Genomic DNA, 16,583 nt, shown 5'->3' with positions numbered 1-16,583 from the left:
TATCTTTATCATGCTGGCTTTAGAAAGCTGACCTCTGTGATATGTGATCTATAACTCTGTGATATATAATATAGAAAATGGTGCCCAAGTTTTGTAAGCTCCCTCCTTGTCATATACATTCTCTTCCCTGTGATTAATATTCTAAAACTGGCATTAAGTTCTGGTAGCAAAAACATGGGTGAGGAGACCTATTAGTTTTGTGACATTTGACAGAGTTAGAAGTGTAATTGCTGTAACTGTGTGATCATGATGATAATAACTTAACTCCTCTTTGTGACAATCCAATTTGATGAAGATTATGAATGTTCTGCAATCTTTTAGTCAACACAAGTTGTTGTGGAACTACAGTAGAGGAGCAAGCTATCATGCATATTGTCCTGGTTGGATGTTTAGGTCTTGTGAGTCACACTTCTAACAACTTTCTTTTTACTTTTTTTTTAATGTAGCATGCATTATACTGACTTTACTGAGATGAGGCTAAGGAAGTCTTCCTAGAACTCTATAGGTATTGATTGTTGTTAAGCCTTAGAAAAAATTAGTATCAGTGAATTAAATATAAGTAGACATAGACTGATGATCTACTTAGTAGTGCCACATGACCCCTTTATCTTTGGATGATGAGATTTCTTTGGAATTGCATTAGGTTTTGTTGCCATCAGAAGTATCTAAGAGAAAAGGTTGAAAGGAAAAAAGATGTATAAAGATCTCAACAGATGGCTGTCATGGAGGGGAAGGGCATAGTAGAGGGATGATGCTTACCTTGCAGAGGCTGGGAAGCAAAGAGAAAGGGCCAAGGACAAAATACCCTTCTCAGGTATCTTCCACTGACTGATTTCTATACCAAAACCCTACTTCCTAAGGTTTCTACCACTTCCCAAAGTACACACCAACTGATGACTGAGCCTTAAATATAGGGGTCTTTGTGGAGCATTTTATCTCCAAAGCACAACAGGACTGCCCAACATATCAGGAGTCATGATTTTAAAAAGTAGAGCTTAGCATGATGGCACATATTGTATTCCCAGAACTTCAGAAGCTGAGCCAGGAGGATTGAGGCTGGAGCCAAGACCATCCTGGAGTACATAGCAAGAAACATACAATAAACAGGCAAAGTGGGTCATGCCTTTGTGCTCACAAAATGCACTGAGTTACTTTTCAAGGCATTTTCTAAAGCCTTGTCAACAAATAGGCCAAAAGAATTGCTGAAGTACCACTCAAAGGGGATCAGAGACGTGGAGCTGTATATATTATCACCTAGCTAATTACATTATCTATTTAGATGCTCAGCCTGGAAGGAAATCTATGTGTTGACTTAGAGAGAAAGCCGAGTCATAATTACTCAGATGCCAATTGTTTACTTGGAATTTGCTTACAGAATTGCTGAGAGAATGATAGATGAAGCATTGGGTGCTTTCCTTATCAGAATATTACCAATAAAAACAATAAATGAGACCCATGAAAGGCTGAGGAAACCTCATTAAGTATATAAAAAATGTGTCATTAGAGGACTCATTGGTGTAACAGTAATGAAACAAATCTCTAACTCTGTAGCTAAGATGCCTCAGTACCTCCAACCATTTAAAAGCATTCAGCCTTTTAGTAAATGCTTACAAAATCTACATCTCATTACTTCTAAAATTCACCTTCTTTTTATTTCAACATTTCAGATTGCATTGTGTCCTCTTGTAGTATCAACTTGTGATTCTTGGTCAGCCAATCATTACATCCCTACCATTGCCTTCATCCATTTCTTTTGTTTTTCTGATTTTTCTAATGCACCTAAGTTGTGTGTGTGTGTGTGTGTTTTAAGATGAAAATAAAACATGGCATATATAATGTCAAATCTTCACCAATGTGATATAGATGACTAAAATATGTATTTATTTATTTATTTATTTATTTATTTATTTATTTATTTATGGATAGGGTCTCACTGGTTAGCCCAGAATTCACTGTGTAGGATAGGCTAGCTTTGAATTCATAAAGATCCACTTGTCCCTGTTTTCTGAGTGCTGGGATTAAAAGTATGCACCAATATAAAACAGTTTAAATATGTATTATTTCATTGGTCTAAATTTGAAGATCCCCTTGAGTTCTTTAAATATCGACTTGTGATATTAGGAGAAAAGTCTCCCTCAATGGTATAAGTACCACCTGCCCAGATCAGAAACCTCCATGTAGGGTCCATTTCTGTAATGGTGCTGGATACAAAACACTCCTAAGCTTTTAGATATCAGCAGGATTAACAGGTGTATTTTCCTCAAACCAATTTGCCTTTCTAACCTTAAATTACTATGTGGTCCCAACCAGTTCCTCTCTCTCTCTCTCTCTCTCTCTCTCTCTCTCTCTCTCTCTCTCTCTCTCTCTCTCGGCAACCTACTAATCATTCATATTGGACTTTTGCTGGTCAGTAGTATAAAACACACAAGCAAGCAAACATGAATTAATCTCCTCTGGGTAATTTACAAACTCATACCAGTTCATCATGTCCAAGCTAAAGGCTGCAAAGATACTCTATAGAAAACTGCAACAACAAAAGTTCCTAGGACACAAGTGACCCTTGGCTAAGGGTGAGGTGGCTATCAAGCAACGGAGATGCTATGCAGAACAGCAGAGACAGCTTCAGGCAGTGTCCAGTCTCCTGGGGAAGGAAGATATGTGCCTTCTTCAGAGAGATGCTGCACTAGTCTCAAACCATTGCCTGGACTGTGAGTGTGAAATGTTGTCTCACTCACTTCTCCTTCCTGTCTGGCTGTGCCTGAGTAACTAGCTCTGTGGACAACTTCTCTTACTGTGGCTGATGTGTGGAGGCTGTGCACATATACGAAGTCGGAAACTGTTGTGTGCATTGCTCTCCTGAGGGGAAGAGTCTCAAGATAATGGTGATGCCACTTTAGAATTGGGGAGGGCTTTAATGTCCCACTTTGGCGAGAATTCCCATAGCTTGTGTTGCGTAAGCTGTCTGTGCACTGTGCCCTATTTCGCTGGAGGTAGGTTGTTCTTGTGTTCAGCATCTCATTGTGAGCAGAAACATGCTTCCTTCTGGTGGACTTACACTGCATAATGAATGCTGAGTCTGTATGTCTTTACAAGTCTATGTTCCACAGCCAATAAGTAGAAAGAAAGTTAGCCTATTAGAGTTAAAGAAATGCTACTCGTTACTACTAAGAGGCAGAATGCTTCCGGTAAGTAATTCAGAAGTCTTCCACCACCTGATGTAGTCTTGGTTTGGTCCATAGGTATGTCTCAATTTTGCTTGTTATTCAATTTTAGTTGGGTTTGCGGAGTATGCTTATAGATGCAAGCCAAATTTAACTTTGTGGTATGTTATTAAGTGACTCTGTAGGAAAGTTCAAATGCCCAGAAAGAAGCACTAGATGCCAGTTCAAAAGTGTGTAAAGTACTACTCAGCTTTGTAAAGGTATGACAACTCAGTGTTTTACACACACACACACACACACACACACACACACACACACACACACACACACGAAGGGGGTGGAGTTCTGCTAATGAGAAGTTGAGCTCTCTGTGGTTTGCCAAAACAAGTCATCAAAGTGCCCTCTGAGTCTGGAGAGATGTCTGCTCGTGAAAGGCATTGATCCTGACTTGAATGCCTTTCCTTGAGGACTGTTCCAGCGTTCCAGCTTTCTCTTAAAAGATACATTGTTTTCATCCCTGCCTCAGGCACGTCATTAGAACAAACCTATTGAAAATGAATTGTTTGGAAATAAGCAAAACCTTCACAGATGTAGTAAAACGTTGGAGATGGGATCTCTAGTTCCTAAAGTTTCTTCATGACACCAGGCAAGTCCTGTGTGGCCTTTTGCTTCCTTATCCGCAAAACATGGTGGTCTAACTGTGCTGTCACATCGCCTCTAGGAGGAAAAGGCCCCTCCCAGCATTCCGACCGACCGCTGTTTTATGGTACTGCTCCTGCTCAGACTGCTTAGCGTACCAGACACCCAGCCCTCTAGCCACTACCGTTTCCATCACACATTCCTACCAAGGATAATGCTGCTGACTGGAAAGGGAGATTACTATTCCACTTGCAGTTGTTGCTTAGTAACATTTGTGATTGTGTTTCTGGTGACAGCGTGTGCAGAGATCATTAAAAATTAAACCCCCAAAGCTGCTAAAGCGGGAGGAAGTGGGAGCAGGGAAGCCACAGTGTGTTCACTTGCTTAGAAACCGTTTACTCTCAGGCTTACATGTAAATCTCGGGGAAAACATTGCATGTCTCTGGTTTATATTAAGCCACATACAGCACAGTAACTGACATTGATTTGTGTCCCCTGCAGCTGGAGCGGATCAGTAAGACAAAAAAAAAAAAAAAAAAAAAAAAAAAAAAAGGTCTGAAATTACAAGCAGATGGGCCACATGCTGTCCTTGAGAAAGTAAGTTCTAACCTGTTCTGTGTCTGTCTCTGCTTCCTTCCCACAGTTCCACCAGGTGAGAAGAGTGATGACCATCCTTTTCCTAACTATGGTTATTTCATACTTCGGTTGCATGAAGGCGGCGCCCATGAAAGAAGTAAACGTCCACGGACAAGGCAACTTGGCCTACCCAGGTGTGCGGACCCATGGGACTCTGGAGAGCGTGAATGGGCCCAGGGCAGGCTCGAGAGGTCTGACGACGACATCACTGGCTGACACTTTTGAGCACGTCATCGAAGAGCTGCTGGATGAGGACCAGAAGGTTCGGCCCAACGAAGAAAACCATAAGGACGCGGACTTGTACACTTCCCGGGTGATGCTCAGCAGTCAAGTGCCTTTGGAGCCTCCTCTACTCTTTCTGCTGGAGGAATACAAAAATTACCTGGATGCCGCAAACATGTCTATGAGGGTTCGGCGCCACTCCGACCCTGCCCGCCGTGGGGAGCTGAGCGTGTGTGACAGTATTAGCGAGTGGGTCACAGCGGCAGATAAAAAGACTGCAGTGGACATGTCTGGCGGGACGGTCACAGTCCTAGAGAAAGTCCCGGTATCCAAAGGCCAACTGAAGCAGTATTTCTACGAGACCAAGTGTAATCCCATGGGTTACACCAAGGAAGGCTGCAGGGGCATAGACAAAAGGCACTGGAACTCGCAATGCCGAACTACCCAATCGTATGTTCGGGCCCTTACTATGGATAGCAAAAAGAGAATTGGCTGGCGATTCATAAGGATAGACACTTCCTGTGTATGTACACTGACCATTAAAAGGGGAAGATAGTGGATTTATGTTGTATAGATTATATTGAGACAAAATTATCTATTTGTATATATACATAACAGGGTAAATTATTCAGTTAAGAAAAAATAATTTTATGAACTGCATGTATAAATGAAGTTTATACAGTACAGTGGTTCTACAATCTATTTATTGGACATATCCATGACCAGAAAGGAAACAGTCATTTGCGCACAACTTTAAAAGTCTGCATTACATTCCTCGATAATGTTGTGGTTTGTTGCCGTTGCCAAGAATTGAAAACAAAAAGTTTAAAAAAATAATAATAAATTGCATGCTGCTTTAATTGTGAATTGATAATAAACTGTCCCTCTTTCAGAAAACAGATTAAAAAAACAAAAAACAAAAAAAAAAAAAAAACAAAAACAAAAATTTGAACCAAAACCTTCCGTTTACATTTTAGACACTAAGTATCTTCGTTCTTGTTAGTACTCTGTTTTACTGCTTTCGACTTCTGATAGCGTTGGAATTAAAACAATGTCAAGGTGCTGTTGTCATTGCTTTACTGGCGTGAGGGATGGGGAATGGGAGGGGTAGATTTCTGTTTGTTTTGTGTTTTATTTTGTTTGTTTGTTTGTTTTGTTTTTTAGTTCCACCCGGAGTAGGGATGGAGAAATTTTCTTCACTATCCATTCTGGTTGATAAAGCGTTACATTTGTATGTTGTAAAGATGTTTGCAAAATTCAATCGGATGACTGGAAAACAAATAAAAATTAAGGCAACTGAATAAAATGCTCACACACCACTGCCCATGATGTATCTCCCTGGTTCCCCCAGCTCACTCTTCTGGCATGGGTCAGGGAAAATTGCTTTTATTGGAAAGACCAGCATTTGTTCAAAGCACATTCTTTCCCTCCCTCCTCCCATTTTGGTCCCTTCTTTTTGTTTTGTTTTGTTTTAAGAAAGAAAATTAAGTTGCGCGCTTTAAAATATTTTACTACTGCTACAAACAGATGAACAATGTGTGTCATTTTATGACACTCGTGGAAAACAGTGATTTTTTTTTTACCCTAAAGAGAAACAAATAAGAATAACCCAAAATATTCTTTTTTTTAAAAAAAGGCATAAATATTGGGTAAATTGTAATATGGCCTAACAGTGTTTGCAGATAAAAGTTATTGTATACACCCAGATACTTAGATAAGAGCAGGGATCCACACTGCCATTGAAATAGGACTGAATGGCCCTGTGGAGGCTAAGTGGAGCTGACATACTATTTCCTGGCAGTGCAGGAGGAATTTCTGAGTGGCCATCCTAAGGTCTAGGTGGAGGTGGGGAATGGTACTTGAGACATTCCTAAAGGAAGGCTCAGAAGCACCCTTCAGAGCAGGCTCTGGAATGATGTGTCAAGTTGCTTAGGCCTTCTGCTTTAAGTGCCTACATTACCTAACAGTGCTCAAGAGGTTCTCAATTGGAGAACCACACTCAAATCCATTTATGGCCTCCATCCCATTTCTAAATAATTGTGTATAAAGTTGGATTAACCTGGAGCAACTTTGGATCCAAATATGGCACAGCAATGATGATATTAATGCAGCATGATGGGAAATATTTGCTGTGAAGAGAACTGATTTGCTTTGAGCTTAGACTTCAGGAAGCCTAGGTTTTTTATTTTTGAGACATTTTGGTAAAAGGAAAAAAAAAGAAAACAAACAAACAAACAAACAAAACCAGGAAAAGCATCAAAACTCAGGCAGAACGAGCAATGTCTGAAAGGGCTAGAAAAACAAGACATAGCAAGGTGTTTTCACTGTGAAAGAGACAAGAACACAGGAGGAAATATTACTTCAGTGAAGAGCACAGAAGGCTCCTGCCAGTTTATTGCAAGAGTTCCTTCTGTACTTTACCCTTTGGGGTTAGGAGAAGTCAAGTTGGATGCCTGAATGAATGGACCCAATGAGAACTAGTGTTAAGCCCATTTCCCTAGTCAGGTTTTTCTCAAGCGTGAATGTGTTAGTGATTACTCTTCTGGGTTCCTGAGCATCAGAAAAAAAAAAAAAAAAAGAGGCAAAAAACTTAGGAGTGGAAAGGAAACAGAAGTGGATGTCCGCTGTGACTCAGGGAGTGAAGATACCATCAGCAAATAGTTTCTTTTTGTTCAATTGTTCTTTTAGAGTTAGCCTGTCTTTTGGAGTACCCGTAAATATGCTGTTTTTGAAAGACTTCATGTAGCCTAGATTGTTTTGTGCCGTTTATCAAATTAACCTTTGTCATAGTTTTTTAACCTATTCAGGAATGCTTGGAATATCTGCTCTATGTTAACTTTTTGCAGCTTCATTCTGAGAGACATTAGTCAAACAAACAAAAGGATCCCCATCACAATCTTACAGTATTGCAAGGGCCAGGTCTGTTAAGCGGCTTCACAGGAGACACTCAGCAATTGTGTGGTCAGTGGCTGGCTCTCTTACCCACTAAGATACATCATAGTTACATGTTGGTGGTTTATGTTGACCTGAGATTTATTTGTTAAAATCTCTTCCTCGTTTCTGTTCGTTCTGGTTCTGTTCTGTTCTGTTCTGTTCTGTTCTGTTCTGTTTTGGTTTTAAAGTCTTGCTGTGGTCTCTTTTTGGCAGAAATGTTTTATGCATGGCAGCAGGCCTGTTGCTTTTTTATAGTGATTCCCATTGAAACTGTAAGTAAATGTCTGTGGCCTTGTTCTCTCTATGGTAAAGATATTATTCACCATGTAAAACAAGAAAAAAATATTTATTGTATTTTAGTATATTTATATAATTATGTTATTGAAAAAATTGGCATTAAAACTTAACCACATCAGAAGCCTATTGTAAATACAGGTTCTATTTAAGTGTACCAATTAACATATAATATATGTTTTAAATATAGAATTTTTAATGTTTTTAAATATATTTTCAAAGTACATAAAGTCTGGGGGTTCTGGGTTTTTTCTCTTCACTGTAAAATATGAAAATGTGTTTCATTATAAATACATGTGTTCCTTGCTTTAAGACCATCTTGACTAGTGGTAGCAATTGAACAGTCCTCCACGCAGGAAGCTTATTTCAAAGCCTGGGGAGGCCAATCCTGCAGTCTGTAAGCTTCAGAGAAGCTCCAGGATTGGGCCTGTCTTCTGTGGTAGAAGACAGGAGTGTCGTTTTCTAGGACACTTGAAACTTTCCCCCTTTGAAGTGATATACTTTCGTCAAATACCAAATCATGCATCCTAGCAACATCAGGATCCATGAATCAGGGCTGACAGGCTCTATTTGATTATAAAATAGCTGTTTTTTTTAAAAAATCAAAGTAGGTTTACTTAGGGATAATGAGAATAAATTGGTTCAAATTTAGAAAGTCACTGACTGAAAACCCTGCAGAAATTCAATATTTGGAGACAGGTCGTGTCCCCTTGGTTTGGAAGTGGTGCCATTTGCAGCATGTGCTTGTATCCATTGCACTGATTTAATTTTTGTATGTGGAGCATGCAGATTTTATATCATAGTATCCATGATCTAACAGATTGCTACAATCTCTAAAAAGATTTGCCTCCGTGACGGCTGCCAAGCCGCTGGGTAATTTAGTTAAAGTGTTTAAAGTTATCACTAAATCTTAGGGAAATAAATGGAAGGATTTTAAATTATAGAAAGGGCCATTAAGGAAGAAAGCATCTGTTCTGACTCCTAAGGCTCCCTATTTGAGCACTGACAGCCCATCCCAGAAAGTGGTGAACTATATCTGTACAATGTATCATTCCTATTTCAAACATACACACATGGTTTCCGCGGATATTGTCTTATAAATAAGGATCAGGAAAGTCATAACAAACACTGACTTGTGTTGTGTATATGCAAACGCAAATCAAATGAGATGAATGACTCTAATCTGCTCAGTGCATTTGCAGAGTTCTCTGACCTCGGAGAGCAGCCCCTCACTTCCAGACACACAGCCATGACAGCCCAGTCATGAAATTAGAACTTTGCAATACTTCAGGCTTATTCAATTTTCATAGTTAACAAAGACTAAAATATTTGGGGGAGGACTGAGTAACAAGAGGTGGGAATTAAATATGACATCCACATTTGTGACATTAAAGGGGTTTGGTAAATAGGATGAAGTTTCCATTAGTACCAAATGTCAGATCAAAAGCTATAGCTTACTTAGCCAACATAAAATGTCGCCTTAGCTGTAGAGAGGGGGAAAAAGAGGGAGAGAGACAGAGACAGAGACAGAGACAGAGACAGAGAGAGAATCAGGTCAGAGGAACAACAACAAAATGGAAGTATTGCTAAATTACTCAAGTTGGAGTTTAACAAGAGTAATCAGTTTCCACTGGATTAAACCTGCTTAATCATTGAGGAGCTTGGGAATAAGAGAGAGAGAGAGAGACAGAGAGAGAGAGACAGAGACAGAGACAGAGATGAGGTCAGAGAACAACAACATAAATGGAAGTATTGCTAAATTACTCAAGTTGGAGTTTAACGAGAGTAACCAGTTTCCACTGGATTAAACCTGTCTAATCATTGAGGAGCTTGGGAATGAGTTGCATGGTTTGCTCTGTTGCTTTCATCACATTAATGAGCCTCTGTGGTCATTCGATGTGTCTATGAAGTTGTTTTATCATCTACATTGATTTTTATCAATAATATCCCAACTGTTAATGAAAATTTGAAGTAGGTCTTCGAATGAAAGGGTGAAGTTTCTGGTATTCATTGAAGGGATTAACACACTCTAGAAAAGAGAGCAGACACCTTTGAACTGCAACAAGAGACTTCAGGCCTTACCTCGGGTCGGCTAGCATTCCTGGCAACGTTATTACTAGTTTCTCCTATTCTAGTAGCAAGAGTGTTCTATAAGTCAGCCAAAATGAAATGGCCATATTTTCATAAGCTATTGCTAACACAGTTAACTGAGATTTAAAAGAAAACCGCATACATACATACATACATACATACATACATACATACATGGATATTTAGCCTGGAAAGACTATCACGGATATGGTTAACTTTAACATGCTGACTAGAAATATTAGTATTTGATGGGACATGGGCCATTCTTTGAGCTGTGTTAGCTGTTGCCTTAAAGGTCAGTCCTTTGGTTTGGCAGGTTGAAGAGTAACTGTGACCGGCTCTCTTTTAGTTACATTGACCTTTCTTTGGCTGAGCTTCCATGTGAGAGCCAAAGGTAGTGTGACCTGAAAGGGTCACGGTTAGTGTAAAGCACCCCGAGCCTACACAGTCCAGCTAGTGAACACTCTAATTGCATCTCTAGCACCAGTCTTTTGAACATCATCTATTCTTTTAATTTTAGCAAGTATTCTTTCTAGGAAAAAATGCAAGTGCCTTGCTTTTTAACACATGATTCATTATAATATATTATTTAAAGAATAAATAGCACATTAATGACAAAAATACTGCAGCATTTTACACATTCTATCATTCATTAACAAAAATCTATTTATGTGGCATGACATAGAATTTCCACAAGCCTTTACCTCAGTTCCTTTTATAACTTGGTAAGCCACAACCTCAAAAGCTCCTAACCTGGCATTTGCTTGGCGTCTGCATGCTTGGTAATGACAGTAGCATCAAACTGTAAAAGCCAGTCTTACAATTAACAAATCAAACCAAACACACACACACACACACAAACAAAGCAACTTTTACATTTATTTTATGGATGAGCTGCTATTTGCTTTTAATCATGAAATATGAAGAAAGTAGTTTCCTTCAGAAAAAAAAAAGATGTTTTCTTTATCCTGAAAACAATCTCATACCAACTGTTAGAGTTAATGACAGGATGTGTCTGAAGCATGTAAATAGCCAAGGAGTGAGTTGGAACAGCTTGAGGTGTCCTCATTGCACAAGGCCATGGGGATCTGCTTCTGCTGGACTCTACTTCACTACCGTGTATCCTTTCAAACCATTCCTTAGAAACAAGAAGCTGCTCTGGATATAATGTATGGACTAAGGGGAGATAGGTTTGTTTTGCTTACATGCTCACAATTTGTAAAAAGCCTTTATCAAGTACCATACTATACATTCAATTGATTTAGTAAAGCTGTATCACTTCATCCAAGGCCCAACATTTAAGAAACAGTCTCTGAACTGAAATTCAGGGCACATTTTTTAAAACAGCAGAGCCCTTCCCTAAAACCTATGAAATGGGTTCACTTGGTGATCAGTGTCCCTATTCTTCTCCCACTGCACTAGTACAGTGAGTCCCAGACTGATCTCTGGACACCAGCAGCAGCTCTAGAGACTCTTTAGAGTTGTACACTCTTAGGCCCCATTCTAGACTCAAAGACCAGGAGGTTCTGGGGCTGCCCCAATAGTATGGTTCACAAGTACTCAGGTTGTGTTGTAAGTATCACTAAAAAGGGAGTCCAACCCTTCCCAGTCTTCTATGTGTTTATCTGGATAACAGAGTGTTAGCACCGCTCATGGGTTTGGAACTGTGGTCTCTGGTCCTGCTAGGAACTATCTCTTTCCAAGACTCCAGCTCCCTTACCTTCAAGTAGTCTAGATTTCCACTTCCTGAAGAGCAATGAGAACTTAAAAGTGGGATAAGGCTCAGGGTTGCACTGACAACTTAAAAGCCTACATGGAAATGTATGCCAAAAAAGCTCACTCCAGTTTATAGTAGACATTTTGTTCTCTTTCCTTTCAAAGTCACAGGAGTAATGGAGTCAGGATAAAGAGCATGCAGCCCTTTGTAACACATTTGGGATGACTCTAGGAACTGAGAGCCAACATGCAGCAGACTAGTAATGAAAAGCTTAGTTTATCTAAGAAGGTAGGTTGTGCCCTTGACAACAGCCCTGTCTCTATGAAATACTGTTCATAAGTTAAATATGCATGCTGGCCTAATTAGCCATTAACAGGATGAGGGGTCCTAGGCTGACACTCTAGAATGACCAAGTGTCTTTCCTAGTCTTTGTGACTTACCTTTTCCTTGTAGGGATTGGCTTGTGGAAATAAGGCCCTACTCCCTTGCCCATGTTCGTTCTCTCTCTCTCTCTCTCTCTCTCTCTCTCTCTCTCTCTCTCTCTCTCTCTCTCTCTTTCTCTTTCCCCTCCCCTGCTCTCTCTCTGCATATTCTAGACATCAAGCTGCATTTGAAGATGAAGGAAGGTTGGCCAAAATTATTTCCCAATTGGCAATATGGAAGACTGAATTATGGCAAACTTAACTTCAAAGCCAAGAAGTCTGGTTAATTCAGCCATAACTAGGCGTGCCAAGACATTCTGAGTCTCTGATCCTCTGCTAAGGCCTTCTCTCACTCTTAGGGAAGGTCAAGCTGGAGTGTCTTGGGGTAAGATTTTAGTCCTAAGGCACTCTACCTACTCTATTACCCACACTAACAAGAGATTACAAAAGAGATTCCTAACATGCTTTCATGATGGAGAACGCCTTGAGATGTTCTACATCCTGCCTCTCTCCTTTCATGAGCCTCTTTTACTTGGCAAGTGCTACAAGGCTGTGACACCTCCAGTCAGTACAAAGGTTGTGGTGGCTAAGCCCCCAAGAGACTTTTCGCTTTAAATGCAGCTTATATAGTTTTTATTTTTAACCGAATATGTAAAAAAAAAAAAAAAAAGATGCCTTGGCAAAGCTGACCAACGTCAAGGGGTGAACTTTTTCTGCCTGGTTCTAAACTTAATTTGAAGCTAGCAAGAGAATGCTGCTAACCTGTGCTTTATTTCTTTCCTACTTGCATGCCCTGTTACGTGGTGCCTGGCAGAAAGAAGTCCAGCATGTAACTGAGTTGTGGTGACAGGTGCCACATTAAAGTGCTGGATTTACATCCCACTGTCCCGGTTTCAGAAGTCTTTGTAACAAAACGGATTCTCAATTCACTTCTGGTTCCCATTACACCTTTGCCAAGGATGTGCGCGTCTCAGCATGCCTCTCTGCCATGTCCGAACACTGAGCTGATCTCTGCTGTCTTGAGAGCTAGGCGTCTCACAATTAGATGTGGGGATGGCATTCTGAATGACGCTTTGGTCAGCATAGGGACCAAGCTCATTGGCATGCCATGGCCTGGAACCCTCATTCCAGCCTCCAAGCTTTGGATTATTCCTGACCTAGAGTTCTTCAGGCCTGAATCTGTCAGAGATCTGTTTACCATATAAGTCTATCTTCTCCTAATACTATTTTATGCCTGGCTTCCCTTTTGATGCCCTCCAGGATCTGTGTCCTCTGGGTCCCATCTTCTCACCTATCAGAAGGCAGACACTACTGCCATTAAGGTTACAGAGTTTGAAGCCTGGCCCATGCGTCTGAATTTCACCCCTGCTATTACAGCTCTGTGACTAAAGAAAAGTCACTCACCTTATCATGTATGTTTCCTCCCTTATAAATAAAACAGGTTAAAACATGCATACCTTAGGATATTGTGCAAATTAAATAAGGCAATACACATAAAGCTTTGAGGGAAAAAACAAGGAGCTCACAGAAAAGCCTCAGAAAACATCACAGATCCTTAGAGGACATTCTGGTAAGTGGCTGTTGCCTGGCATAGACCTTCTGTGGCTCCCGGGAAGGATCCCATGTTGTCTATGCGGCACTCCAGACTACTTTGGTTTTTTTCTAGAAAGCAAATTCCTGTTTATACACTTCTCATCAGCTAAGCAGTAGCCACTCCACATACATGGGCAAATGGAACAGAAAACTTCAATAAACGGTGATTCTCTGGGATTCATATTTCAAATGTTAACCATTGTCCCTAAGTGTCTGTGCCAGACAAATAGCAAGGGCTGAGGCAGCAGTAGATGGATGAATTCATGATGTCTCAAAGAGAAACGGAATCACTGTCACATCTATGAGGGTGGTCAAAGAAGATCCTGCCTCGTCTCCTGTCACATCTTAAACATCCATTCCATCCCTGATCACAGAAAACTTGTGAATACCATAAGCACTCCTAACACCTGCATAGAGTAACCCACATTACAAAATTCATGATGGATTGGTCGCACCAATACAAAGAAACTAAGACACAAAGGAAATTTCTGCCAAAGTTCTCAGTGTTTATGAGTAATGGAGCAGGGTTAGATTTCATGTAGCCTGCATCTGCAGCCACTATCCTAACTCCTGTCAAAATTAAAAGAACATGAAGGAAACTGGGAAAGTACAGGGGAGAGGGGGAGGAGAGGAGGAAGGCAAAGAGGGAGGAAGAGGGAGAAGAGGAAGGGGGAGGAAAAAAGGAGAGGGAGAGGGAGGGGGAGACGGGGACGGGAGAGACTTGAGCTTCCATCAGAAAGGAAGACCACTAATGATTCTTATTCTTTTCAACTTCAAAAGAGCACTGACTGGCTCTTTTAAGGGTTAACAGGCAAATAGGCTCATATTGCATGAAGGCCCCTCCCAAAGTGTATGCAATGCTGCTGGCTCTATGCTGAGCAACACTAGGGCAGGGTTCTCTCTACTTTGAGCCAGCTGTTTTCAATACCTAGAAATGAGACAGCTGTCATCCCTTCAACTTTGTAACAGATCTGAAAGGCTTCCTGTGAGTTGCTGGGATTGGGTAGGTGAGTGTTTTAGAACTACTTCCTAAACTCAGGAATGCTCAGTCCTCCCAAAGTCAGTGTTCTTTGAGTGGTACTTAGGACTGACATCATGTGTAATAGGCAAGTACGCTACCACTTAGCAACACATCCAGTCTGCCCAGGTCAATACTTTACAGAATTATTTAGTACTTATGGTTGGTAGAGAAGAAAAAGGGCAATGGTTCGAACCCTGATAGGTCTGCAACAGTCTTGGACACGACCACCTACTCTCTCTCTCCTCAGTCTTCCATATATATCATACCTCTCTGCAAAGTTCTAACTGAACTCATATTTCACATGGTTATGTTCTGTGTAATCACTTCCACTTGACTAGAACTGACCCAAAAGATGAACTTGGCTTGCTTTCCTGATTTCCCAGTTTTTCGAGAACCAGGTCTGTCAGGTGGTGGAGGTTCTGACACCAAACTCAAGGTTCAGCAGACACAAAGCCTGAAAGGGTGATATATCTTCTATAGACACGAACCTAGGAGTGACATCCATGGACTTCAAACAGATGATCCAGTGAGAAGCCAGTAAAGGATGGGTGTCCTAAGGGTTAGTTAAACACCAACGAGGAGAAGAATTTGAGAACAGACTCTAATAGTATATCCTTAAGGTGTATGAGACACCAGAGTAACTGCTTTCCATGCTCTGTAAAATATAAACCAGATGGCCATGTAATATTATAGACATGGAGACTGACAACACAGGAGCCTACATAAGTTTTCTGAGCTATCACAGTTAATAAATAATACAGTCAGATTTGAGCTAATATCCCTATTGTACAAAGGCTACAATCTTAACTTATGGCTCTCAATATTGACATGTACATTTGAGTCACACAAAGAAGCTTTAAAAGTTCTTATGCCAACCTCAAACATGGGCAAGTTAAATTAGAATCCTGACAGTGGAACCCAGGCAACTGTATTTTCCAAAAGTCTTCCCAGTGGTGGGTTCAGGGTAAAGTATTAATCAGGGTTCCGCTTCCTCTGAGTCAGCTAATGACTACGATCATGGAACTCTAATGGTTGATCATTAGCCAAGCAGGACCCCAGTTCTAGAGTAAACTAAACGTAAGATCATGCACAACCACAGCAACAAGAAACAGTCACTCTAGAAGTCAAGATCAACCTCTGGAGTTATAATGGGACACTGGAGAGTCCAGGTTAACCCTGTACTGTTGGGCCAAGGTCTATCAACTCCTGCAGGATCTCTGAACAGGAACAATATAGGCACAAAGGCCGCAAGGAGTCTGAGTCTGCAGATGAGGGTCCTTGGCCTAGCAGTGTAGAGAATGAAGCTACAGGAGTTCCTCACAGCCAGGTCATCAGCTGCTCTTGGCCAGTAACACACCCCAGTGTCATTTCACTACTGCCCGACTTACTCTGTTGGCCTCCAAAAGGCTTTAAAAGGTTCAACTAGAAGAACAAAAACAATCATAACTATTTGGAGGATTTTCCCTATTCTCAAAAGTGACCATTAAAATGTTCTTTGCCTTTGTCTGTCCCCCTCCCCTACCGTAAACTGCCAAACGGGCCATAGTGATTGACACTTAGAAGAAAAAATAAAATCTCTGAATCCTATAACCCCTTCCTGGAGGGCTCCTTTTAGCAGCAATGCAGGACATGCCTGGCTTAGCCAGGCTAATCGAATTTGGCAGATGTACTGTGTCAGCAGGCACCAGGGTGCTAATGCCCCAGGTCAGCTGCTTGAGAGGGTAAGTGGGCAAATGCCTGGCTTCTTCCCCATGTTTTCAGAATAGGAATCGGAGTCTCAGTAATCATCTCGACTGTGGGACCAGAGGCTATTTTGGGCCATCTCTTATCCAATGGAAAGTTAGGGGCGGTGT

General features: G+C 40.8%; 1 protein-coding gene across 3 annotated transcripts in view; it reads left to right on the top strand.

Moving 5' to 3' along the window:
• The window catches only part of Bdnf (brain derived neurotrophic factor), a 49,287-nt gene extending 43,545 nt beyond the window's left edge, over positions 1–5,742 (top strand). For all 3 annotated transcript variants that reach the window (XM_085834590.1, XM_085834591.1, XM_021151236.3), the window contains exon 2: positions 4,444–5,742. In XM_085834590.1, coding sequence (XP_085690716.1) covers positions 4,444–5,214 — 771 coding nt within the window. In that variant the 3' untranslated portion in view covers positions 5,215–5,742. The remainder of the gene's footprint in view (positions 1–4,443) is intronic.
• The last annotated feature ends 10,841 nt before the right edge of the window (positions 5,743–16,583 follow it).

Source organism: Mus caroli, unplaced genomic scaffold (genome assembly GCF_978045245.1).
Source record: "Mus caroli unplaced genomic scaffold, Mus_caroli_1 scaffold_2, whole genome shotgun sequence".
NCBI lineage: Eukaryota > Metazoa > Chordata > Mammalia > Rodentia > Muridae > Mus > Mus caroli.
The sequence above is the reverse complement of the archived record's forward strand: the minus strand, read 5'-3'. Positions and strand labels throughout refer to the sequence as shown.